This window comes from Pleurodeles waltl, chromosome 9 (genome assembly GCF_031143425.1).
Source record: "Pleurodeles waltl isolate 20211129_DDA chromosome 9, aPleWal1.hap1.20221129, whole genome shotgun sequence".
NCBI lineage: Eukaryota > Metazoa > Chordata > Amphibia > Caudata > Salamandridae > Pleurodeles > Pleurodeles waltl.
In genome coordinates, this window is record NC_090448.1 from 885,164,408 (window position 1) to 885,191,431 (window position 27,024).

The following is a 27,024-nucleotide window of genomic DNA, read 5'->3' on the forward strand; positions in this document are numbered from 1 at the left end:
TAATATTCTGATGACTTGGTGATCATTGATATGACAGAGCTGGGGCTGTACAGAAAATTAGACACCTTTTACACCTTTTGTCAAAATAAAAAACTTACAGTAAATTTGGACGAAATGAAAATAATGGTGTTAGGGAAAAGAAAGAGGGAGTTCGCCTGGTTCCTGGGAGTTGACAAAGTACAATTAGTTGATAAATATAAATATTTAAGAATGTGGTTTGATTCTAAACTAATATGGAAAGAGCATATTGAGACACTAAAAACCACGGCAGTGACAGCGGCCTGGGGATTAAAGCAATATAGTTGAAAGTATGGAGGACTGTCCCTTCACCCAGTACTTTCCTCCTTTAATGCTGTGGTGCACCCTCAATTTCAATATGGGGTGGAAATTCTATCCCTTGCCGGGAAGCTGAATTGGGACGCAGAAGAAAGTAGATGTGTAAAACTATTGCTCTCGCTCCCCCCCCCCCCCCAGTATGATTTAGGCTATAAGGGTGAAATGTCAAATGACAAGTTGGAGCTATCAGGGAGTGCAAGCCACATTGAAATATAGGTTGAGCCTGTCTGATGTGGAGATTCTCAAAATCACAAGATTATGTAAAAGGGAAATACAGGCATGTGAGCTGAACTGGGCAGCCCAAGTGAGAGTACGGCTAGAAAAGATCTTTGCCTCTCTAGGCTTAGCATCTACACAGTGGCAAAGAGAACAGATTCCAAAACAGGAATTGCATGACATGATAAACAAAAAGGCTAGAGAAGCAGATCTAGGGTATCTGGAGGGGAAAATATCTACCCGGTTTATTCTGCATGGCTGGAGAAATGAGGAAAATGTCCCCTATATAGAGACCTTACCCAACCCTAAATTAAGGTATGCGCTGTTAAAATTCAGGGTTGGGCTAAACCCTGATATATGTATCAAAAAATAAATTTTTTAATTAAAGTTGATTTGGACTAATGTAAATGCGGTTAAAACAAAAAAGTAGTGCCCAACATATCTCATTGGACTGTCTGTGTTGCTTAGATGTACGCAAGAAGTTTTTAAAGCCACATTTTCAGGAATATAATATTATCAGTTGGCTTCAAGCTCTCAACCTCTTGGTAGATATGAGATTTTTAACTCTGACTTGCGCTTTAGGATGATTTTTAATTGAAATACAAGGAGTTTTACAGGCGCTCACTGGGGGGGGGTACCTTGTAAGGAGTGGGAGTGTAGTGGTATTGGATAGGGGTTAAACTATCCTTACAAACTGCTTATGTGATAAGACATGTTCATAATAAATATAAATGATCTTAGAGCTAGGCAGACCTGACTCGTCAGCTTATAGCTAACGACGTATCGGGGAAGGGTGAATAACGATTGTAGAATGATACAATGTAGCCTCGCATGAATTGGCAGGTCGGGTTATGAAAATATTTTTAAACATTTTAATATTTAATCTTTAATGTGATATTGTAAGTAGAGATGGAAAGAGGAACCTAGATTAAATCTCACTCTTATTATTATTTAATTGCTGAAGATATTATATATCAGAGTAAGAATGGTGAAGGTTTCCTTAATATATCCTTATTGCTAGGCTCTAAAGGAAAGCACTGTCCCTTTATTAAGAGTTGTTCATTAATACTAAACAGCAGGGTATTTATAGGATTGATCTGGGGCTAGGCTGACCTGCCCAGTGCATATCGTACTGAAGGAGGGGATCACAATTATGAATTGCTAGGAATTCCTTGTGTTGAATTGATAGTTTTTGTTTCAAATTGTATATATTTGGAATTTACCTTAGGATTTTGAATGAATTTTACCTCAGAATTATTGTTGCTGAATTGTATTGTCTTATTTATTGTATTTCATTTATGCTCTTTTATGGCCAAAAAAATGAAATAAAGTAAAACCGAGTGAGTGAATTGAACTGGTTACATTAAAATATGTGTACACACGTTTGTAATAGTTGTTGCTATGTATAATGCTCACAGATTGCTCTTTAAGCATATGCAAATACACACAAAAGAATAGAAGCAAAGTTGCTGAATTTATTTTGTATTAACAAAACAACCCTCTATTTTCAATGTTAAAAATGACCAAAGGTTGAAGACAGTTTTGCTAAACTATCCAGCAGTTTGTGTACTTGCAGACCAGAGACAGTTTTACTGAAGTTTTAGAAGGACACCTTTAAGTAGCATTCCTCTAAAACATCATTAAAGTATACGTATTTGATGCATGACAAAATTAAACAAGCATTTGAATAGAGAATAGGTCTAGCCTTTTGGCAATTCTTGTTTTGTCATGGTTTTTGCAAAAAAAAATTGTTCAAGAAGTTGCGGGCCTTATAACATTTAAAAAAGAAAATAATGGCTAAAGGCAAAAGTGTTGGTCTGATCTCAAAATAGTATATATGGTACACCCAGCACTGAAGGGAACTACTTTGTGTGTGGATGTGCTCCTTTAGAAAGGGATGTTGTAACTCATAGTGAAGTCAGTCAGTGGCTGAAGTGGGCTACATTACCCCTTGATGATGGTTTGGGTGGAAGAAAAATGTGAATGACACAATCACAGACTAATGGATGAAGTCTGTCTGAAAACCCCTATAAGTAACTATGTTATACATACTTTCAGTAAAACCAAAAGGTCTTGGCTAACACAGACCTAAACAAGCGGACATTTGCTGCTTGCCTAGGAAAACAAATGCAAGAAAAATGGAAGAAGGAAAGGAAAGGAAATCAGTCATGAAAGTAAGGCGTAAACAAAATGAAGAAAGAAGGCAAGAAAGAAGGGGTGAGGGCAAAAAGAAGGAAAGGCGGCAACAAAAAAGAAATAAGTGAGTTAAGGAAGAAAGGCAAAAAAAAGAAGGAAAGAGAAATAAAAAGGGAAATAGAAGCAAAGAAGGCAACAAAGAATAAAAAGAAAGAAGGAAAAAAGGTCAACCCAAAAAAGGATAAGAAAAAATGAAAGAAATAAAGCAAAAAGGAAATAGATGAAATGAAGGCAAGAAAGAACAAAAATAAAAAAAGGAAGAAAAATAGGATGGAAGTAAAAAAAGAATGAAAGAAATGCAAAAAGAAAGGAAAAATTAAAAAATGCAAAAAAAAGAAGGAAAACAAAGGAAAAAAATTAAGAAGGCAAGAAATAAAGGTGCAAAAAAGGAAAAGACAGAAGGAAAGAATAAGGAATTAAAGCAAAAAGAAATAAAGAAATGAAGGAAACAAAAGAAGGCAGGAAAGAAGGAAAGATAGATGTATGAAAATAAAGTACGTAAAAAGAAAGAAGAAATGATAGAAGACAAACGAGAGTGAAACAAGGAATAACAAAAGATTGAAAAAGAAAGTAAGGAGGAAAGAAAGAAGTAAAGAAAAAAAGGGATGGGTTATGGCTTAAAGGCCCTTTAAGTATATTGTACATATTATTTTAGTGAAATCAAAAGGTCTTGGCTAACACCCAAAATATGGACAGAGTACAAAATGGGCCAGATTTTAAAATAATTTTAAGAACGGCTCCCACAGGTCTATGATCACTCATTGGGGCATGTTTATGACCGTAAGGAATTTACTGAAGAAGGCCTGGAATCCAGCAAACATTTATAAATTCAATTTTTGCATGAGTAAATAAACATCTATATATTTGCTTGCCTGAAATCTGCAGAGCAAGTGAACATTTAATTGTTAAAATCTTTTTCTTTTTTCCTCCAGGGAGAAAATGTTTCCCCCATGGAAGAATTCAGTTCACACCTAGAAAAAACTTTTACTGATGTTTTTGTGAGGAGTAAATTTCCAACATTTTCTAGGGCAGAAAGCGGTACAGTGGATTGTCTGCCAAACTGAGAATCTCCCTGTTTTATTTAAAGACAGGTAAACTGTCACCTTAGAATGTTGGCCATTGTGAGACTGGTCTAAGTACCACACACCATCTGCGCTATTTAGGGTACATATTCTGACATCTTTTTCTCACATTTGGGACTGCCAGGAAAAGCTTTACGGTCACAAAGCCATGACCAGAAATGAGAAAAAAATCACCACTACCTCTTAAAAGAATACTTCTAGGATGTTAGTGTCATCGGGTTTTGTTTTTAAAAGTATTTGCTGCATAACTGAATGAGACATCAGCCACTCAGCAAATTTACAGTGGCTTTAGAGGATCTGCCTGGTGCTGGCTCCTCAGAAGCCACATAAAGCTCTACGAAGCTGGCAGAGATCTCTAAATATGGTGGGCGGTAATCTCCCAGAGCAGCAGAGGTTATGACTTCAAACTCCTGGAAGATGTTGGGCTGCCCATCATATCTCTAAATAACCCTGTTGAGTCAAAATGCCAACCCACTGCTTCAAGAAGGCAGAGATAGGATTTCTGAACATCTTAAGGATGCATCCGGACACGTTGTGATCTTCCTCTGGTACAAAAAAGGCTTTAGAGTTGGTGGTATGACTGGATACCTCAGAGAGTGAGCTACACAGGTCAGAGCAAGAGTGGTTGGTATGAAGCCATTACTGTTTGGAGATCTATAACCACATTCCGGGATCTACATTGTTCTATTTAAGATCACCCTCAAACACTGGCATTCCTGCTTGTGCTGAGGCACAAGACAGTTCTTGTGTGCAAACATAGATTCAAAGTACAAATCTGCATATGAATCTCTGGCTAAGAGAAAAACTACTTACGACAAGATTGAGAGTCATCAGTCTCTGATAGCGAGGGAGTGGGCGTGGTTATAATCAAAGTGGAAGCCATCTATCAATCTACAAAATAAACTACTCAAAAGCTTCTCCAAACATGGCTGCTAATTCAGTGCTCAAGCATTACAGAAGAATCAGTGGCAAAAGTGTTCTACTAAGAGAATAAATAATACACAGGGTGACGTGTGACCACACAAGAATTCAAGGGTGGCGCACATGGTTTTATGGTGGGAATAGAATGTTGGATTCTTGGACAGAGGCAACTAAGCTTACTTGTTACAGAAGGAGGTCGGTGAATTAATTAATGGTGCAAACATAAATAAAAGTTGTTGCAATGGGTTGGCAAATTATTGGACAATAATAGCTATAACTAAGATGATGAATACGTGTACTGGGAAACCCATACCTACGTTTTCTGGACAGAAAGTCTTTTATCACCCATGTATGTTTTTAAATTTACCAAAATAAAGAAGCAATATTGTATTACATCACATTTGTCCATTGCGCTGTGTTCTTATATGCTCAAGCACACATTGCGGTGACAGTCAATATAGTGTTGCCACCTCAAAATGAACCCCGCTTTTGATGATAAAATGAAACACATTTTTTTCATTATTTGACCTGATCTAAATTTAGAAAGCCTATAATAGATGTACAATTTTTTTTTGCACCAATCAAAAGTTATTTTGACTCAAGCAAACATTAATTTGTCCCTTTTTTCATGTGATTCCTATAAACTTGATTGTTTGGAAGATTGATGTGACTGATTAGATTTGTAATAGTGCTTTACATAATTAATTAGAAATCCACTTGCAACTATTGAGAATGTAGAAAGATGCTGACCTTACTCTGTTTGTGTGCATGCTACTGCAAATGTTTTATTTAGTTGTGTTTTTATAAGATTCATTTTCAGTTAAACCGAAAAACTTTAACAATCAATGTAGCGATATGTATTCCTTCGTTTATCACGACCAGTATTTCATTTGACAGTGAAAACAAAAATAACATTTTGCCATTGACTTAGTTGCTGAGCTATAGTGCTGGTTACTAGAATGTGTCAGTGTATGCTGCTGGACACAATAATTCAGAAGGAATTTAGGAAAACGCATTAAATCTAAAGGTAAATACGAAGAACGCCAAATATGCTGAATATGTGTTACAACACATGATACAGAAAGTTTTGCATGGATGAGGCACATTGCATTGTGACTTGTTGTCATCTGAAAAGGTGAATATCAACATTTCCAATCAGTATAAACTGCATGGCTCTTTGGGAAGAGCATGTTTTAAGCACAAGTGAATGATCATTTATTGGCACTTTCAGCAGATAAATTGGTGCAGCTGGCATTTTTCAGTGTGAACATAATTTAAATTTCCATACTTTGTATCATGCTGCCATCCACTGGTAGCCGTGGAAAAAGCATCTTGTTAACCTGAAAGCGTCACGGGCCTTATGTCATTGTGACTCTGGAGTGAGGACTGGGGTATTTCAAAATATCCATATATGTCACCTAAATATTAATTTTACATTGGTGCAATAAACAATGTGCACACAACTCATTATACACTCCGGAAGACGCGTGTAAACCAAATCACAAGACTCCTCTAATCCATTTCCACCCTAAGACAAATGTTCTCACATGTATATATACTAACACCTTTTCTCATCATGTCACATCTTGACTAGGCAGACATACTCTGTCTGCAGGTCTCACTCTCATCACCGCACATGTACATAGAATCTAGAATAACACAGGAAGACAACTGCCACTTCGCAGTAGCACTGGAAGTTGACATGGTTGTTATCAGGGTCCGAGTGGCCCTTAAGGCAATCAGCAGTGCCCGATGGGCTGGTCTGACAGGACAGTATGTGGGCCGGTTTTGTGGCTGTTTGTGGGCCCGGTTTGTGGCACGCTGGGCCATTTTTACTGTTGATTTCCCTGATAATAAAACAGAAGTTGCCTGTATCAAGCTCCGATCCTTAAAGTCGCCCTCATATACCGTGCAAAGCACACACACAGCTTGTCTTTACAAGTTCAAAACTGCCTCAGTTTAGAAACACAAGCCACTTTTCTCAGCTGTCTTACTTACTAATGGGGTACACTTTTATTTTGGTGCCTAGGCATATTTTCTATCCCAATCCGCACCTTGCTTATAAGAAGAACTGCGTCGGTGCGACTGCCTTCTTTACACAGGTGGCTAAACCCTGGAACTTTCTTCCAGTAAAGAGAACCGTCACCACAGATGTGCCTGACAGGAAATTCTGTAAGTTTGATGGAATTTCAGTTCAGTATTGAAAAAGGAATAAAGGAATTTTCCATCCTTCTATTTTTAATATTCCATTTTGTTACTCTTTAAAGAAAGTAATGTCAGCATAATTAGCTGATAGTGACCCCAAAATATAACAGATTACACAATCATGCATAACAAAATAAGCGGTTAGCAAGTAAATCCAGAAATACAAAATTGTAAAAATTAAAATCACCTAAATAATATAAAACAGTGATAGTACATATGCATGTTCAGAGGAAAATCTGCTGTATGACCATCCGGGCCTGTTGTTGAAGTAAAGTATATGAGGAATATGTTTCAGTTTACTTCATAAACATTCAGAAATGCTCCCTAGTTCCCAACAAATATTCTCGATTTCCATTCTTTGTGAAAGTTTATTAGCATTTCCTAAATGCTCATAGTCACACATATTAATGATTTATTTTTTGTTTCACAATTAGTAGGTTGAGCACCATTAGTCATCTAAGAAACAAGCACCTCTCCATATCATTCCAACCATGGTTGTGCAGTTATTTGTTATACATTGTATTTAAGGCACAGTTATGATAGTACTAAGGAAAAATTAACTCAAAACTGCCTGTTTCTCAAGCATTAATGAACTGTTTTGATTACATATGAAGGAATGGGGTCAAATTTTTCAAAGAATTGGTTCATAACTATGACCACATTTCCATAGTAAATTTATTTCTTGGTTTGCCTCACATATTCATCACATGTTCTGTGACAGCATTGATTACACCAGTGCAGCATCTGTAATGGTGGCGCTAGTTATAGATACCTTAGCACATTAGTTAGTTACGTGAGATAACTATAACTGGTGAATTTCAGTGGTTTCGTTAATTTAAAATGTTATGTTTTAGCTGACATTTTCACTTAACTATAACGTTCCCCTTTAATATATAGATATATATATATGTTCGATGGCATGTGTAGCTGCAGATACACATGCTGTGCATTATCCTGCCATCTAGTGTTGGGCTCGGAGTTTTACAAGTTGTTTTTCTTTGAAGAAGTCTTTTCGAGTCACGAGACCAAGGGATTTCTCCCTTTCGTCTCCATTGAGCATGGGCGTCGACTCCATCTTAGATTGTTTTCTTTCCGCGGGTTCGGACGTGTTCCTCTTCGCTCCGTATTTCGATTTGGGAAAGTTAGCTAGTTATCGGAAAATTCTACAGTATTGTTCGCGCTCGGTACCGGTTTAGTGTTAGCACATCAACACCGAAAAAAGAAGCACTCCGGTGGCCCTTCGGGGCTTCCACTCTTCGGCGGGGCCTGGGCGGCCCGACCGCATCCATCGTCAAACCTCATGGACCGGACCCCCTCCCGTTTCTGCCTGAATTGCCACGCAAAGTATCCTTATACAGACCAACACTTGGTCTGTAATCTGTGTCCATCACCGGAACACAGGGAGGATACTTGCGAGGCCTGTCGGGCATTTCGATCGAAGAAGACCCTACGCGATCGAAGAGCTAGAAGACTCCAGATGGCGTCGACACCGGCCGAACAGATCGATGTCGAGGAAGAGGAGAGATTCTCCATTCGAGATTCGAACTCGGACGAGTCCGAAAGCGAGCAGCCGAAAATGCAGCAACAAACTGTGAGTAAATCAGCCCCGGCAAAGACTCACTCGAAAATAATAAAGGCCAAGGAGATGCCACCGCCAACAGGCCATGTCTTAACCCGAAAACACGGTGACCAAATATCGGCACCGAAAAAGGCCTCCCAGCAGCCGAAGACATCTGACTCCGGTCGAGATACCGGCTCCGAACCATCTCGGCACCCAGAGTTCGAGACCCCCAAAGTCAAGAAGGTTTCCTCGTAGCCGAAAAAGACTGTACCGAAACCTTCGGTGTCGAAACATGCAGCCTCGGAGCCGAAAACAGGCTCCTATACAGAAAAGCACGGCCTTTCCAGCCAACTGCAAGGGCACAGATTTGAGCAAGAACTGGGCATGGGAGAGCCAGACCATACCCAGAGGAGGCTGCATATACAGAAGGACACGGGGAAAATCCAAACTCTTCCTCCAATAAAAATGAAGCGAAAGCTAGCATTTCAGGAGGCGGAAATGTAGCCAAGGGCAAAGGTGGCAAAAGACAAGACACCACCAAGGTTTTCGCCACAGCCTTCACCATTGCATTCACCACACCTGTTCCCAGTAGCAACACCCCCAAGGCAGTCGCCGACACACACGGGGATGACACAAGATGACCCGGATGCATGGGACTTATATGATGCACCGGTCTCAGGCAATAGTTCCGATTGCTACCCGGCAAGGCCGTCCCCACCAGAGGACAGCACTGCATATATGCACGTGGTTTCAAGGGCAGCTACTTTCCATAACGTAGCCATGCATGCGGTGCCCATAGAAGACGACTTTTTGTTTAACACCTTGGCTACCACTCACAGCTCTTACCAAAGTTTGCCAATGCTACCAGGCATGTTAAAACACGCCAAACAAGTGTTCCAGGACCCAGTAAAAGGCAGAGCAATCACGCCTAGGGTGGAGAAGAAATATAAACCTCCCCCAACGGACCCTGTGTTTATAACGCAGCAACTAACTCCAGATTCAGTGGTAGTGGGAGCAGCCCGAAAGAGGGCAAACTCCCAATCCTCAGGAGACGCACCACCACCCAACAAGGAAAGTCGGAAATTCGATGCAGCAGGCAAGAGGGTGGCAGCACAGGCAGCCAATCAATGGCGGATTGCCAATTCTCAGGCTCTACTGGCTCGCTACGACAGGGCACATTGGGACGAGATGCAACATATCATTCAGCACTTGCCCAAGGAGTACCGAAAGCGTGCCAAACAGGTTGTTGAGGAAGGACAAACGATTTCAAACAACCAAATAAGGTCTGCAATGGACTCGGCAGACACAGCAGCAAGGACAGTGAACACTGCGGTAACCATTCGTAGACACGCATGGTTACGGAGCTCGGGTTTTAAACCAGAAATCCAGCAATCTGTGCTAAATATGCCGTTCAACCAAGAACAATTGTTTGGGCCGGAGGTGGATACAGCAATAGAAAAACTCAAAAAGGACACAGACACGGCCAAAGCCATGGGCGCGCTCTACTCCCCACAGAGCAGAGGCACTTTTAGAAAGCCGCACTTTAGAGGGGGGTTTCGTTCCCAAACCACAGAGCCTTCCACCTCACAAGTCAGACCCACATATCAGGGCCAGTATCAAAGAGGAGGTTTTTGAGGAACATACAGGGGTGGACAATTCCCAAAGGCAAGAGGGAAATTCCAGAGCCCAAAAACCCCTCAAACCAAACAGTGACTTCAATGTCACAAACCCCCACCACTCAACACCAGTGGGGGGGAGACTTACTGCATACTACCACAACTGGGAAAACATAACTACGGACGCATGGGTCCTAGCCAGTTCGATGGCATCTGTCGCTGTAGATACACATGTTGTGCATAGCCCGCCATCTGGTGTTGGGTCGGAGTGTTACAAGTTGTTTTTCTTCGAAGAAGTCTTTCGAGTCACGGGACCGAGGGACTCCTCCTCTTTGTCTCCATTGCGCATGGGCGTCGACTCCATCTTCGATTGTTTTCTTTCCGCCATCGGGTTCGGACGTGTTCCTTTCGCTCCGGGTTTCGGAACGGAAAGTTAGCTCAAAATCGTAAAATTAGGTCGGTATTGTTGCGTTCGGGATAGGGTTAGATAGCATCGACATCGCATCGATACAATAACATCTCCGTTGCCCTTCGGGGTAGTTTTCGATCCCCCGTCGGGGCCTGGTCGGCCCGACCGCGTGTGACATCGACGCTGATGGAACGGACCCCGTTCCGATTCTGTCCTAAATGCCACAACAAATACCCATATACAGACCAACATTCGGTCTGTAACCTGTGCCTGTCGCCCGAGCACAGGGAAGAAACTTGTGAGGCCTGTCGTGCGTTCCGGTCCCGAAAAACGCTCCGTGACCGCCGAGCCCGAAGACCGCAAATGGCGTCCACGCCGACAGGACACCGAGATTTCGAGGAACAAGAAGAAGTAGAAGCCTTCTCGATCCATGAATCGGACTCGGACGAATTCGACGACCATGAAACAGTGAGTAAGACGTCGAAGATAGCACATAAGAAAACTGACAAGGCCCAGGGGACGCCACTGCCATCAGGCCATGGCTCAACCCATAAAATCGGTGACCGACCATCGGCACCGAAGAAGGCCGAAATAGTGCCGAGATCGTCCGACTCGGGTCGAGACACAGGCACCCAGCCATCTCGGGACCGAGATAGTGCTGCCGACAAGGATCGACGCCGAGATAGCGGAGCCGAAGCTGCTCGACGCAGAGACAGCGGCACCGAGGAGGATCGACGCCGAGAGGGTTCGACTCCGAAAAAGAGGAAAGTCGCCTCGGAGCCGAAAAAGAGCGTGGACATGGTTTCGGTGCCAAAACGACCCGCAACCGAGCCAACTACCGGTTCCTATTCAGAGGAACAATCACTGTCCTCTCAAATGCGAAAGCATAGATTCGAGGAGGAATTACAATCCACCGAGGTCGACCACACTCAAAAAAGGATTTTTATACAGAGTGGAACAGGGAAAATAAGCACCCTTCCCCCTATTAGGAGGAAGAGGAGACTGGAATTCCAACAAGAACAAGCACCACAAACAAAACTGGTGAAGAAGGTAACTCCGCCACCCTCTCCTCCACCTGTGGCTCACATTTCACCGGCACAGACTCCGTCACATTCACCGGCTCACACCACCTTAAGCCAAGGTGACCAGGACCAAGATGCTTGGGACTTATACGACGCCCCAGTGTCGGACAACAGTCCTGAGGCGTATCCTACAAAGCCCTCACCACCAGAAGACAGCACAGCATATTCACAAGTGGTGGCTAGAGCAGCAGAGTTCCACAACATGTCTCTACACTCGGAGCCTGTCGAGGATGACTTCCTCTTCAACACCCTCTCTTCCACACATAGCACCTACCAAAGCCTGCCTATGCTCCCAGGAATGCTAAGGCACGCAAAGGACATATTCAAAGAGCCTGTCAAAAGTAGGGCAATAACACCGAGGGTGGAAAAAAAAATATAAAGCACCTCCCACAGACCCAGCTTTCATCACCTCACAACTGCCACCAGATTCGGTTATGGTAGAGGCGGCTCGCAAGAGAGCAAACTCTCACACATCGGGCGATGCACCACCCCCAGATAAGGAGAGCCGAAAGTTCGATGCAGCCGGTAAAAGGGTCGCAGTACAGGCTGCAAACCAGTGGCGCATCGCAAACTCTCAAGCGCTCCTAGCGCGATATGACAGAGCCCACTGGGATGAGATACAACACCTCATTGAGCATCTACCCACAGAACTACAAAAGAGGGTGAAACAAGTGGTTGAGGAGGGCCAAAACATCTCCAATAACCAGATACGCTCCTCTATGGACGCAGCGGACACAGCAGCAAGAACAGTTAACACGGCAGTAACCATCCGAAGGCACGCGTGGCTACGAACATCTGGTTTTAAACCAGAGATACAGCAGGCGGTGCTCAATATGCCATTCAATGAGCAACAATTGTTCTGACCTGAAGTGGACACAGCAATTGAGAAGCTAAAAAAAGACACTGACACTGCAAAAGCCATGGGCGCGCTCTACTCCCCGCAGAGCAGAGGCACTTTCAACACCTTCCGCAAGACAACCTTTAGAGGGGGGTTTCGGGGTCAATCCACACAACCCAGTACCTCACAGTCAACACCGTCCACCTACCAGGGACACTAACAAAGGGGAGGCTTTCGGGGCCAATACAGAGGGGGACAATTCCCTAGAAGCAGGGGAAAATTTCAAGGCCCCAAAACACCTACAAACAAACAGTGACTCACACGTCACTCATCCCCACCACACAACACCAGTGGGGGGAAGAATAAGTCAGTATTACCAAGAGTGGGAGAAAATAACAACAGACACTTGGGTCTTAGCAATTATCCAACATGGTTATTGCATAGAATTTCTACAAATCCCTCCAAACATACCACCAAAAACACAAAATATATCAAAACAACATTCGGACCTCCTAGAAATAGAAGTTCAAGCATAACTGCAAAAGAACGCAATAGAACTGGTACCAGATACACAAACAAATACAGGGGTTTACTCACTGTACTTTCTAATACCAAAGAAGGACAAAACACTGAGGCCAATCCTAGACCTCAGAACACTAAACACATACATCAAATCAGAACACTTTCACATGGTCACGCTACAGGAAGTGTTACCATTGCTAAAGCAACAAGATTACATGACAACCTTAGATCTCAAAGACGCGTATTTCCACATACCAATACATCCGTCGCACAGGAAATACCTAAGGTTCGTATTCAAAGGAATACATTACCAATTCAAAGTATTGCCGTTCGGTTTAACAACTGCACCAAGAGTCTTCACAAAGTGCCTAGCAGTAGTGGCTGCACACATCAGAAGGCAGCAAATGCACGTATTCCCGTATCTAGACGACTGGCTAATCAAGACCGACTCACTGACAGGGTGCTCACACCACACAGATCATGTCATACAAACCCTCTACAAACTCGGTTTCACCATCAACTATGCGAAATCACACATTCTGCCGTGCAAAGTACAACAATACCTAGGAGCGACCATAGACACAACGAGGGGAATAGCCACTCCAAGTCCACAAAGGGTTCAAAATTTCCAAAAGATTATACAACGCATGTATCCAACACAAAAATTACAGGCGAAGATGATATTACAACTCCTAGGCATGATGTCCTCATGCATAGCCATTGTCCCGAACGCAAGACTACACATGAGGCCCTTACAACAGTGCCTAGCATCACAGTGGTCACAAGCACAGGGTCGCCTTCTAGATCTGGTGTTAATAGACCGCCTAACATACCTCTCGCTTCTATGGTGGAACAATATAAATTTAAACAAAGGGCGGCCTTTCCAAGACCCAGTGCCACAATACGTGATAACAACAGATGCTTCCATGACAGGGTGGGGAGCACACCTCAATCAACACAGCATACAAGGACAATGGGATGTACATCAAAGAAAGCTGCATATAAATCACCTCGAACTACTAGCAGTTTTCAAAGCATTAAAAGCATTTCAACCAATCATAACTCACAAGTACATTCTTGTCAAAACGGACAACATGACAACAATGTATTATCTAAACAAACAGGGGGGACAAACTCGACACAGCTGTGCCTTCTGGCACAAAAAATATGGCAATGGGCAATTCACAACCACATTCGCCTAATAGCACAGTTTATTCCAGGGATCCAGAATCAACTTGCAGACAATCTCTCTCGAGATCACCAACAAGTCCACGAATGGGAAATTCACCCCCAAATTCTAAACACTTACTTCGAACGTTGGGGAACACCTCAAATAGACTTATTTGCAACAAAGGAGAACGCAAAATGCCAAAACTTCGCATCCAGGTACCCACACAGGCAGTCTCAAGGCAATGCCCTATGGATGAACTGGTCAGGGATATTTGCGTACGCTTTTCCCCCTCTCCCTCTCCTTCCATATCTAGTAAACAAATTGAGTCAAAACAAACTCAAACTCATACTGATAGCACCAACATGGGCAAGGCAACCATGGTACACAACACTGCTAGACCTATCAGTAGTACCCCACGTCAAATTGCCCAACAGGCCAGATCTGTTAACACAACACAAACAACAGATCAGGCATCCAAACCCAGCATCGCTGAATCTAGCAATCTGGCTCCTGAAATCCTAGAATCCGGACACTTAAACCTCACACAAGAATGTTTGGAAGTAATAAAGCAAGCTAGAAGACCATCCACTAGACACTGCTATGCAAGCAAATGGAAAAGGTTTGTTTGCTACTGCCATCATAATCAAATTCAACCATTACACGCATCTCCAAAGGATGTAGTGGGTTACTTACTACACTTACAAAAATCAAACCTGGCCTTCTCTTCCATTAAAATACACCTCGCAGCAGATTTCCCATTCAACTTCACTATTTAGGATACCTGTCATTAAAGCGTTTATGGAAGGCCTCAAAAGAATTATACCACCAAGGACACCACCCGTTCCTTCATGGAACCTCAACATCGTCTTAACAAGACTCATGGGTCCACCCTTTGAACCTATGCATTCTTGCGAAATACAATTCCTAACCTGGAAAGTTGCATTTCTCATCGCCATCACATCTCTAAGAAGAGTAAGTGAAATTCAGGCGTTTACAATACAAGAACCTTTTATCCAACTACACAAAAATAAAGTAGTCCTAAGGACCAATCCTAAATTTTTGCCAAAGGTTATTTCACCGTTCCACCTAAATCAAACGGTAGAGCTACCAGTGTTCTTCCCACAGCCAGATTCCATAGCTGAAAGGGCACTACATACGTTAGACGTCAAAAGAGCACTAATGTACTACATCGACAGAACTAAAAACATCAGAAAAACTAAACAACTGTTTATTGCATTTCAAAAACCCCACGCAGGAAACCCAATATCGAAACAGGGTATAGCCAGATGGATAGTTAAGTGCATCCAAATCTGCTACCTTAAAGCAAAAAGACAACTGCCCATTACACCAAGGGCACACTCAACCAGAAAGAAAGGCGCTACCATGGCCTTCCTAGGGAATATTCCAATGCACGAAATATGTAAGGCAGCCACATGGTCTACGCCTCACACATTTACCAAGCACTACTGTGTAGACGTGCTGTCCGCACAACAAGCCACAGTAGGTCAAGCCGTACTAAGAACCTTATTTCAGACTACTTCCACTCCTACAGGCTGAGCCACCGCTTTTGGGGAGATAACTGCTTACTAGTCTATGCACAACATGTGTATCTACAGCGACAGATGCCATCGAACTGAAAATGTCACTTACCCAGTGTACATCTGTTCGTGGCATCAGTCGCTGAAGATTCACATGTGCCCACCCACCTCCCCGGGAGCCTGTAGCCGTTTGGAAGTTAGCTTCAACTTTGTACATTTGTAAATATATTAAATCTTAATAGGTACATACTTATTCAATCCATTGCATGGGCACTATTACTAACAAACAACTCCTACCTCACCCTCTGCGGGGAAAACAATAGAAGATGGACTCAACGCCCAAGCGCAATGGAGACAAAGAGGAGGAGTCCCTCGGTCCCGTGACTCGAAAGACTTCTTCGAAGAAAAACAACTTGTAACACTCCGACCCAACACCAGATGGCGGGCTATGCACAACCTGTGAATCTTCAGCGACTGATGCCACGAACAGATGTACACTGGGTAAGTGACATTTTCATTATCCAACATGGTTATTGCATAGAATTCCTACAATTGCCACCAGATGTGCTTCCAAGAGCACACAATATGTCCAAACAACTCTTAGACCTGTTTCAACTAGAAGTCCAAGCATTGTTACAAAAACAAGCAATAGAACTAGTACCCAACCATCAAAAAGGAACAGGGGTCTACTCCCTGTATTTCCTAATTCCAAAGAAAGACAAAACGCTGAGACCCATATTAGACCTCAGATCACAGAATCTTTACATCAAATCACATCACTTTCACATGGTAACACTTTAAGACGTGATTCCCTTGCTCAAAAAACAAGACTACATGTCAACATTAGATCTCAAGGATGCATATTTTCACATACCCATCCATCCTTCCCACAGGAAATACTTAAGGTTTGTAATCCAAGGCGTACATTACCAATTCAAGGTGTTACCATTCGGGATAACAACAGCCCCAAGGGTATTCACAAAATGCCTTGCAGTAGTAGCCGCTCACATCAGGAGGCAGCACATGCACGTATTCCCTTACTTGGACGATTGGTTAATAAAAACCAGCACTCAGCAACAGTGTCTTCTACACACACAATACATGATAGAAACTCCACACAAACTAGGGTTCTCTATAAATTACCAAAAAATTACATCTACAACCATCCCAAATACAACAATACTTGGGAGCAACACTCAACACACAAAAGGCGATTGCCACTCCAAGTCCACAAAGGGTACAGGCGTTCCCCAATACAATATTAAACTTACAGCCAAAACAACACTGCCAAGTGAGGTTTGTAATGAAACTTCTAGGCATGATGTCTTCATGCATAGCCATCGTCCCAAATGCAAGACTACACATGCGGCCCTTACAACAGTGCCTAACAACACAATGGACACAGGCACAGGGTCAACTCCAAGATCTAGTGTTGATAGACCGCCAAACACACCTCTCGCTTCAATGGTGGAACCCTATAAATTTAAACCAAGGGTGGCCATTCCAAGACCCAGTGCCTCAATACGTGATCACAACAGATGCTTCCATGATAGGGTGGGGAGCACACCTCAACCAGCACAGTATACAGGGACAATGGAACATTCAACAGAAACAACTGCACATAAATCACTTAGAACTGTTGGCAGTGTTTCTAGCATTGAAGGCATTTCAACCACTGATAGCCCAAAAACACATTCTTGTCAAAACAGACAACATGACGACAATGTATTACCTCAACAAACAGGGAGGGACACACTCCTCACAACTGTGTCTCTTAGCGCAAAAGATTTGGCATTGGGCAATTCACGTCACATTTGCCTAATAGCACAATACATCCCAGGTATTCAAAACCAGCTGGCCGACAATCTCAGTCGAGCTCACCAACAAACACACGAATGGGAAATTCATCCCCAAATCCTACAAACTTACTTTCTACACTGGGGAACACCACAAATAGACCTATTTGCAAACAAAAGAAAATGCAAAATGCCAAGATTTTGAGTCCAGGTCTCCACACCCTCTGTCCAAGGGCAATGCACTATGGATGAGTTGGTCAGGGATATTTGCTTACGCTTTTCCCCCTCTCCCACTCCTTCCTTATCTGGTAAACAAATTGAGTCAAAGCAGACTCAAACTAATACTCCTAGCACCAACCTGGGCTCGCCAACCTCGGTACACAACACTGCTGGACCTGTCAGTAGTACCTCATATCAAACTACCAAACAGATCAGATCTGTTAACTCAACACAAACAACAGAACAGACACCCGAATCCAGTATCGCTCAATCTAGCAATCTGGCTCCTGAAGTCTTAGAATTTGGACATTTAGACCTTACACAAGAATGTATGGAGGTCATTAAACAGGCTAGAAAACCTACTACAAGACATTGTTATGCAAACAAATGGAAAAGATTTGTTTGTTACTGCCATAATAATAAAATTCAATCACTACATGCTTCTGCAAAGAACATTGTAAGCTACTTATTACACTTACAAAAATCTAAACTAGCATTCTCTTCTATTAAAATACATCTCACAGCAATATCTGCCTATCTGCAGATTACACATTCAACATCACTTTTTAGAATACCCGTCATCAAAGCATTTATGGAGGGATTAAAAAGAATCATACCCCGAGAACACAACCAGTCCCTTCGTGGAATCTCAATGTTGTGTTCACACGGCTCATGGGACCACCATTTGAACCCATGCACTCTTGTGACATGCAATATTTAACTTGGAAAGTAGCCTTCCTAATAGCTATCACATCTCTTAGAAGAGTAAGTGAAATACAAGCATTCACTATACAAGAACCCTTTATACAGATACATAAACATAAAGTAGTTCTCCGTACAAATCCCAAATTCTTACCAAAAGTCATATCACCATTCCACCTAAACCAAACAGTGGAACTCCCAGTATTTTTTCCACAACCAGACTCGGTAGCCGAAAGAGCCTTACATACGTTAGACATTAAAAGAGCACTAATGTATTACATCGATAGAACAAAACAGTTTCGCAAAACAAAACAATTGTTTGTAGCCTTCAAAAAACCTCATGCAGGAAATCCAATATCCTAACAAGGCATTGCCAGATGGATAGTGAAATGTATTCAGACCTGCTATATCAAAGCAAAAAGAGATCTACCTATTACACCAAAGGCGCACTCCACTAGGAGAAAAGGCGCCACAATGTGGCTTTTCTGGGGAATATACCTATGACAGAAATCTGTAAGGCAGCCACATGGTCTACGCCTCATACATTCCCAAAACATTACTGTGTAGATGTGTTAACAACACAACAAGCCACAGTAGGACAGGCTGTATTACGAACATTATTTCAAACAACTTCTACTCCTACAGGCTAAGCCACCGCTTTTTGGGGAGATTACTGCTTACTAGTCTATGCACAGCATGTGTATCTGCAGCTACACATGGCATCGAACGGAAAATGTCACTTAACCAGTGTCCATTCATTCGTGGCATGAGATGCTGCAGATTCACATGCGCCCTCCCACCTCCCCGGGAGCCTGAAGCCGTTATAAGTTGCATAAAAACGGTAAAACTTGTAAATTTGTAAATAAATACTTTTTAAGACACATTATGTACATACATACTTACTCCATTGCATGGGCACAATTACTATATTCACAACTCTTACCTTACCCTCTGCGGGGAAAACTATCTAAGATGGAGTCGACGCCCATGCGCAATGGAGCCGAAAGGGAGGAGTCCCTCGGTCTCGTGACTCGAAAAGACTTCTTCAAAGAAAAACAACTTGTAACACTCCGAGCCCAACACTAGATGGCAGGATAATGCACAGCATGTGAATCTGCAGCGTCTCATGCCACGAACAGATGTACACTGGGTAAGTTACATTTTCCATATATATATATATATATATATATATATATATGTATATATATATATATATATATGTTTACACACACACACATATATATAATAATTCCATCCTACAAAAAAGGACTGGCATTCCAAAGCTTAGCAAAAATTTTGAGAGATAAAGTGTCAATGTGACTCGGGGTTCAAGCCTTGTAACTATTTTCAAGGGAGATTAGTTTGAGGCTGTCCGAGAGCCACTTCTCTCTCTTGAAATGTTTTTACTGTGTAGCACAAAGCCTTTTTAACAAGATGAGGCATTTGGAAGCCAAATTATGCTTTTCATCAATTTTAGGGCTAGAGAGATAGTTGAAGAAAATGGCATATACTTAGACTGATTTCCTACCTTGCTACCCAAAACCAAAAACATGCTTTTTCAAATTCTTTTTCATATTTCACAGATTACTCTACATTAAAGCAACATCTGGCAGTAGGGGCCGCATTTCTTAAAATACTTTCAGCATGTGTCATTTTCAGAAAGGTTTTACAATTCTTGTTTCGGGAGGTTGTGTTAAATGATAGAATCAGTTGTTGAACTCCAATATGGAAACGTTTCTGCTGCCTTTTTGATGTGTCGGTAGCTGTTGATGTGAAGCCAGGTCAAACCATCTTTAGTTAACAATTTCTAAAATTAAAGTGTCTTGAAATTTTTATGAAGCAGTGAGATTTAAAACTATTTAAACTATTACTTACTTGTTCAATGAGGACTCCCACAAATGTTTGTTTTCTATTGGCTTAAAAAGTGCACCTTTCCAAGTGAAAATCTGATATTTTCATGAGAATTACCTTTGCTTTGCTCTTAAGGCTTTTTTTTAGGAAATTTTCAAATTTTGATTAGATGTTGTTTACTCAGTGAAAGTTGTACACAAGCCAAAATAAGCGAGAAGTGTCTTATACTTTTAAATTACTAATTGTAACAATTAATACTGATTGCCTAAAATCAGGTGCTCTTTGGTGATACTGTTTGAGTAAGTAGCATACTCACTGAGAACAAAGCCAGTTGTAAAAAACGTTTATTAAAACGCAAGATGATTTGATCAAATATGCATATAAAATGATCTCGACAAATGAAAATATTCATGTGCAGAGGTTAAGCAAACAAGTGCAACGTCACATAGCTTCTATCAAGCTGGTGGGGTTGAAGCTGCCCTCCCAAGATAAGATAGACTCGATAAACAGACATATTTTGGCTGTGACAAAATCGCCATTAACTTCATGTGCAGCCAAGGTAACTGCCAAGATGCTTTTCACTCCTAATGCTGCTATACAACACCTTACCTCAAGTTCAACTGAAAGGTCATGGTACGAAGCGCTATCTCGTTTTCCTGCTCACAGAGCCTGATGTCAAACTCCACAAACACTGTTATCTATTAATGCTGTAAACTCAGCATTCCATTGATAGGTGTTCTGGGAAATTAACTATCCCTTACTAATCATAGGTGCTTTCCCTACTACTCCTAGGTTCTATGCCTGCTTCTAGGTGCTATACTAACATCAGTCTGCCACAAGGGGTAATGGTATAAATACAGTATTCTCCAGTTCAGCTCAGAGGCATCTAATTTCTAAGATGCCAAATATGTTTGCTAGCTCGCTACAAACTAAAGTTCTGAAAGTTGTGCAGGATGTTAGGCACACAAAAATTAAAACTATAATATATCATAGCACATGGCAATATGTGTCCTATATTTAAATGTTAACTGCTCTCTTTTGTTTTCCAGGACTTTATCACCGTCTCATTACAGGAGCCGGACACCCAGACCAGAACACTGGCCATTAAGCCGGACACACTTGCGGAACTCGTGGCCCATCAGTGCGCCCTGAAATTTGAGGTTGCAGACCCCGCAGCCTACGGACTATTTGTTCTGGTGGACGAGAGATATTTGAAGCTTGCATCTGATGCTCTTCCTCACAGGATAAAGTCCTACATACTGAAGTGTGAGACCAAGAAAGATTTTAATTTTGTCTATAAAGAAGTAGGCAACGACGAAGGGGGAGCAATCCCAGTTATTAAAGAGACAAATTTCCTGGAGTGAATTTTATACCAGTACTTCATCTGCCATGCCTTAATGTTGAGAAGGATTGGCTCTAATGTAAAAGACAGATATCATTGGAATTCATCTAATTCACTTATTTGGCTTCTTGTGTATCTCCATTAATAAGACAATTTGATATCCATGGAGTAGCACAGCTAATATGTTATAACTGACTGAGCTAAACAACTATCTGGCTAAGTGCTAAAAAAAACGAGGTTTGGCTGGCCAACCTTCATTTTACAGACGTCGATAACTCAGCATTGTATGCTGGTGGTAAATGTTTTATTGGGTGAAACATAGATCATCTATCGAACATATGACCTTGAGTTTCTTGCAAAAATGAGCTGATAAGATCTTTGCCATGCCAGATAGGGGATTTGCATTGTCCTGTGTGGAATTTCCCTGGCATCTTTCACCAGTCACCAAATAATTACTTCGGAGAATCGCAATATACAAGCATTACCATAGTTTTGACAACTGGATGAAGCTGGTCTTCCTCATAACTAATCCTGCGGAAAAAAGGGTATTGGATACATTTGGATTGGTTTAAGAGCACGTCTAAAACCCACAATCTGCTGTCCTTTTATTAAGAGTTTTCTATTGAATTTGGGCAGTGGAATGCATTCTGTGTTTTATATCAAATGGGACACACAGTATTGATAAAAGACTGGCAGCAGAGCATAAATTTGGTATATATTTGTATGCTTTTTAATTATTGGCATTTCAGTTGGTTATGTTCTATAATGTATTTAGAACTTCTAAGTGGTGCTCAATTTGAAATTACTTTTAATCAATATCTATTATTGAAGGTTTTTTTTATCCTACAGTCTTTCAAAAGTTGACTTCTATGGAAATCTGAAGCTTGTCCTATGCTTTAAATTCTATTACAGACCTGACAATACGTCCAGGTCTGCTCAATACGAGCATCTAAGATGCAAAATTGAAGCAGGGGGTGGAAATGGGCTATGAAATTAAGTAATCAAAACTCAAAATCATAAAAGGCATTGCACTAGCATAAAGGAATCCCGGTTAACAGAAAATATCAGAAGATTTATGATTGAGATATCTTAGGAAGGGTTGTTACGAAAACATCTGTTTTTTAAAAGAAATTCAATTTTAGGTGAGTGAGACAACAAATTGAATTTTATCCGCAGACCTTTTTTGCTCCTGTGTTAAACATATGTGTGCAAAGTTATCTGTTGTGGGGGTACGAAAAAGTTTAGGCGATCTCTGGCGATTTACAATCACAGATGGGACTCGGGACTGTGGGAAATCTGCTAGTTCAGTTGACATTTTGTAGACCTACGAAGACCTTCAGGGACTGGAAAGGGGTGTGACAAGGAGGGGATTCCTGAGCAACACTCATGAAATGCGCTATTTAATGAGCTTGTGAGCATTCACAAACACTATGCATGGTGTTTCTCACCACTGCAATTCTTGTGAAACTGTTCCAGTTAAAGCGTGGGGAATGGCAGCAGACACTTGTGGGGAAGGGGTTTCTGGAGAAAAAAAGAAAATACAATTTGCTGTCTAGCTGCCCATACATACTGCACTTGCTTATTAGAAGTGTCTGCCTAGCAGGCAATCCTCCCAAATAAGTGCAGAAGAACAGATTACACACTGATTTGTATGATTTGGCTATGCTTCTGTACGTAGCCTAGATGATTGTTGTGAACTGTTTAAAATGTGTTGAAATCATTTACTTTTATTTGTAACTTTTCGGTTTATGCAGTTCAGCTAATTTTTGAGATTCGGGCTCCCAGCTCTATATTTTAGTTCCTTGATAAAACAGTCATAGGCAATTTTTCTTCAGATGAAGAAACATGCCTATTTTGGTCGAGAAAAAAGAATGTTCAAAGAACTGGGTGTTAGGGCTGTGCTTCTAAAACCAAGCCCTGGCATATTAAGTGGGATAACCTCAAAGTGTGGCTGTAAAGTGTCAAAGCTTTCCTGCTGGACCTCAAAGTCCAGATGCTGAGAAGCTTCTGGACTGTATAGGTTTGGTGTCATTGTCGGGGACGAATAATGGTAGTAGACAAATTGCTGCATCTTCCTTTCTATGCAGGACTTGCCTGACGGTGCAAAATGAGGTGCTTGTGCAAATTTGGTTTGGGCACAATCCCACATCATATTATAGTCTCTTGGGTGAGTCAGCAGTGTGACTCTAGCAGATTCCCCAGCATATCTCATTCTCAGAGAGATCAGCCAGAATGTGCACTTGAGACACCAGCTCCCTATAGCCAACTTTATTTAATTCAGGGCCGTAAGTTAAATGCAGAAAATGGGACATATATTTCTTGTCTCCAACACTCATGTAATATATTATACTACAGGTTTGCATTCTCACCCCTACTTTGGGGTGGAGGTGTAAAGGTATGCAACCTTAATGTTATGTGTTGCAGTTAAACATCAACCAGACAGGCATGCATTTGATATTGTGTAAGGGAAACGTCCTAAACAACGCGGTCTAAGACACGTGGACGTTTACAACGCAAGCAGAACAACTCTTGCCTTAACCACGACTGCCTTGTTCTCTGCTTTAACCATGCATATGCATGGTCAATGCAGAGAGCGTTCTAGTGGTGCGAAAGGTCGGAGAGAAGAGGAGGAAGGATCAGGAGAGGACACAGAGAGGTAAGTGGAGCTGGAGCAGGGTTTGGGGGTAATGTTTATGGGTGGGGTAGATTTAGGGCTTAGGGTGGGTGGGGTGGCTTTGGGTAGTTTTGTTTTTAGGGGTGGGCAAAGTTCTATTGCTCAGGATGGCTAGTGCTGGTCAGGGTAGTTCGCTTTTTTTCCAAACAAGGGCCAGGGTTTTAGGGGGACAGTCGAGTAGTTTTAATTTTTTTTTTACAGGAGGCAGGATTGAAGGGGGTGGGGTCATGTTTTGGTGGGGGAGTTTAGGGGTGGGGGTAGTTTTAGGACTCAGGACGGATATGGTCTGGGGCCAGGTTTTGGGGGGGAGAGTTTTTAGGGGTGGGGGAAGGTTTTGGGGCTCAGGGCAGGTGAAGGGTTTCGGGGTAGTTTAGTTTTTAGTGGTGGCAAAGGTTTAACAGGTGAGGGCGGGTAGGGGGCTTCAGGGTAGTTTTTTTTTGTAAACAAGTTAGGGTTTTCTGGGGGGGTTTAGAGGTGGGTCAGTTCTAGGTCTCAGGGCAGGTACGCGGGGTAGGGATAGTTTGTTAGGTGAAGACAGGGGTTGTATGACACAACCATGCATGCCATTTCCACAAATTCTTTCACCAAGTATGCTTTTACAGCAAGACTTGTTGTAAAGGCACGCGTGGTAAAGACGCACTCGTGGTTCCGACCGCGTTGTTAAGGCATGCGTCTTTCCGGCATGCGTGGTTGTGTTATACGACCATTGTGTAATGTAGGTGCGAACATGTGTGAACCAAATGAACCACAGAGGTGGAATCCTACATATTTTCCTCTAAAATCTTCACCTGCTGTTAGGGTTAGCAAAGGAACCCCTGAGAGAACTGGGAAGGGGTAACAATTATTATATAGAAATTAGCCTGTTAAACGGATTCATATAATTTACATAATTAAAAGCCTTACACCTAAACATTTAAGGCCAAGTGGAAGAGGAGGTTTTCAGAAAGCATGCTTTTTAAGGTGGAAGAACTCCGTTAAGTTACTTAATCATTTCTGAGTGCCTACCATAGACAACAAGGGCCTCAGGACACTTATGTGCAAAAAATTATCATATAAGGGTTTGCACCAACCTAAGGTGAATGGACAAGGAGAAGAAAGAAAGATACACGTGAACATGATCGTCCTAAAGAAGAAATGTTGTTGGGCCCTCTTTCAGTACTCCTAAGGTGATGCAGTCATTGCACAGTTTTGCCCCAGAAATACAAAGCGATCTGTCTCCTTCAGGTGTTTTCCACATCATAAAGATTTGATTGTTGTCAAAAAACAGGTTTATGGATGAGCAGCACATGGCTAATACATCTGATGAATTTGCAATAGAACCCTAAATGCACTATTCCCAGAAGTCGTCTTTTTAAGACATTATTTAACTCTTTGATGAACTGAAATTATTTAGGGCCTGGATAGTTTAGGTAAACCAAGAAAAAGCCCTTTAAACAGCAAATAGCTTTCCCTAGCAAGTAATAGTTGACATGGAAAAGGGAACTTCTCGCTTGCCCACTGGCCCAGTACTGGACAACATGTATTATGCTAGGAAAGTTGTGCCTGCAACCCCTTTCATTTTAGTGAGAGGGATACTGTATTAAATATTTGGTGGAGGAAAATGGGTGAACATTGCCTGGCACTGGTAACAATTGCTGTTGCTTGATGGACGATCTTTTCTTGCTTGAGAGGAGATATTAAGTGTTTTTGTCTGGTTGTTGCCTGTTCAACTAGGAGATCATTGCTCTAATATAGTCTTACCCACTTGAGAACAGTGTTTGATCCTTGACAAATCCTCCTGTCTTTGAGTTTCTCAGATCCCTTCTCTTTCAGAACTTGGAATGCTTTAAATCAGATACTATCCTTTACGTAGTGTGCCTTCGGACCGATACACATAACCAGTGTGGTATGCAAATATTTATCTACAATGACCAACACTGTAGTTAACATTTTTCAAGGAGTGGTTTAACACAAGCTTGACTTGTTTAAGAAACAACTGATGGATCCAAATTCAAAAAGAGCTTGGATTGATAGTCTAAAAGCTGTTCCAACATTATTACTTCTGCATTTGGACCACAAGTCTGACTTTTTATGGACTCTTGAAGAATCTCACTAGTACTTAAGATATACACCAATGAACAAAATGCACACATGCAGAATTTCCAACAGATGGAAAACCCTGCATGCTTAAATAGTGCGTTAATGTAGATTAGCACATGTAAATGATTTTCTTCACTAGGAAAATGTTTTGCTCCTGGAGAAACCCTTCCACTACTCTAGCATTAAATAAGGATGTTGTTTCCACACTTCATCTACCCTGGAAAATAATGTTTTGCATCTCCAGGGTGGGAACTACCTGACAGACTATATCAAGCTGAAATCCGAGTTTGTGTGTGGTCACCTCCCTTAGATGGGAGTCCACCCTTAACGCTTCCGGTTCCACTCCACCTCAAATTTGTGAAGGCAGCCATACACCATAAAAGCAGAGCTTACACATTTATAAGTGCACATTACTAACATAATATTCCACCGATCCATAGTCTTATCTCATTACTCCTAAGGCCCTGAGTGCACAGAAGAGACTGAATCTATTTTCTACATGTCTGCATTTATTGCTCATATTTTGGGAACAAACCTCTGCTATGCGGCTCTTCAGCAATGAAATGTATATGTCCAAGATGCATTCAAATTATTTATAGCTGGTTATAGGGGGGCACATGTTTTAATCAATGTCATATAAAACTGTACTATAAACGTTCGTCTATTTT

The 27,024-nt window shown here is 41.7% G+C and overlaps 1 protein-coding gene across 1 annotated transcript in view; it reads left to right on the top strand.

Moving 5' to 3' along the window:
- The window catches only part of RIN3 (Ras and Rab interactor 3), a 394,191-nt gene extending 372,088 nt beyond the window's left edge, over positions 1–22,103 (top strand). The window contains exon 10 of the mRNA XM_069208209.1: positions 21,311–22,103. Coding sequence (XP_069064310.1) covers positions 21,311–21,625 — 315 coding nt within the window. The 3' untranslated portion in view covers positions 21,626–22,103. The remainder of the gene's footprint in view (positions 1–21,310) is intronic.
- The last annotated feature ends 4,921 nt before the right edge of the window (positions 22,104–27,024 follow it).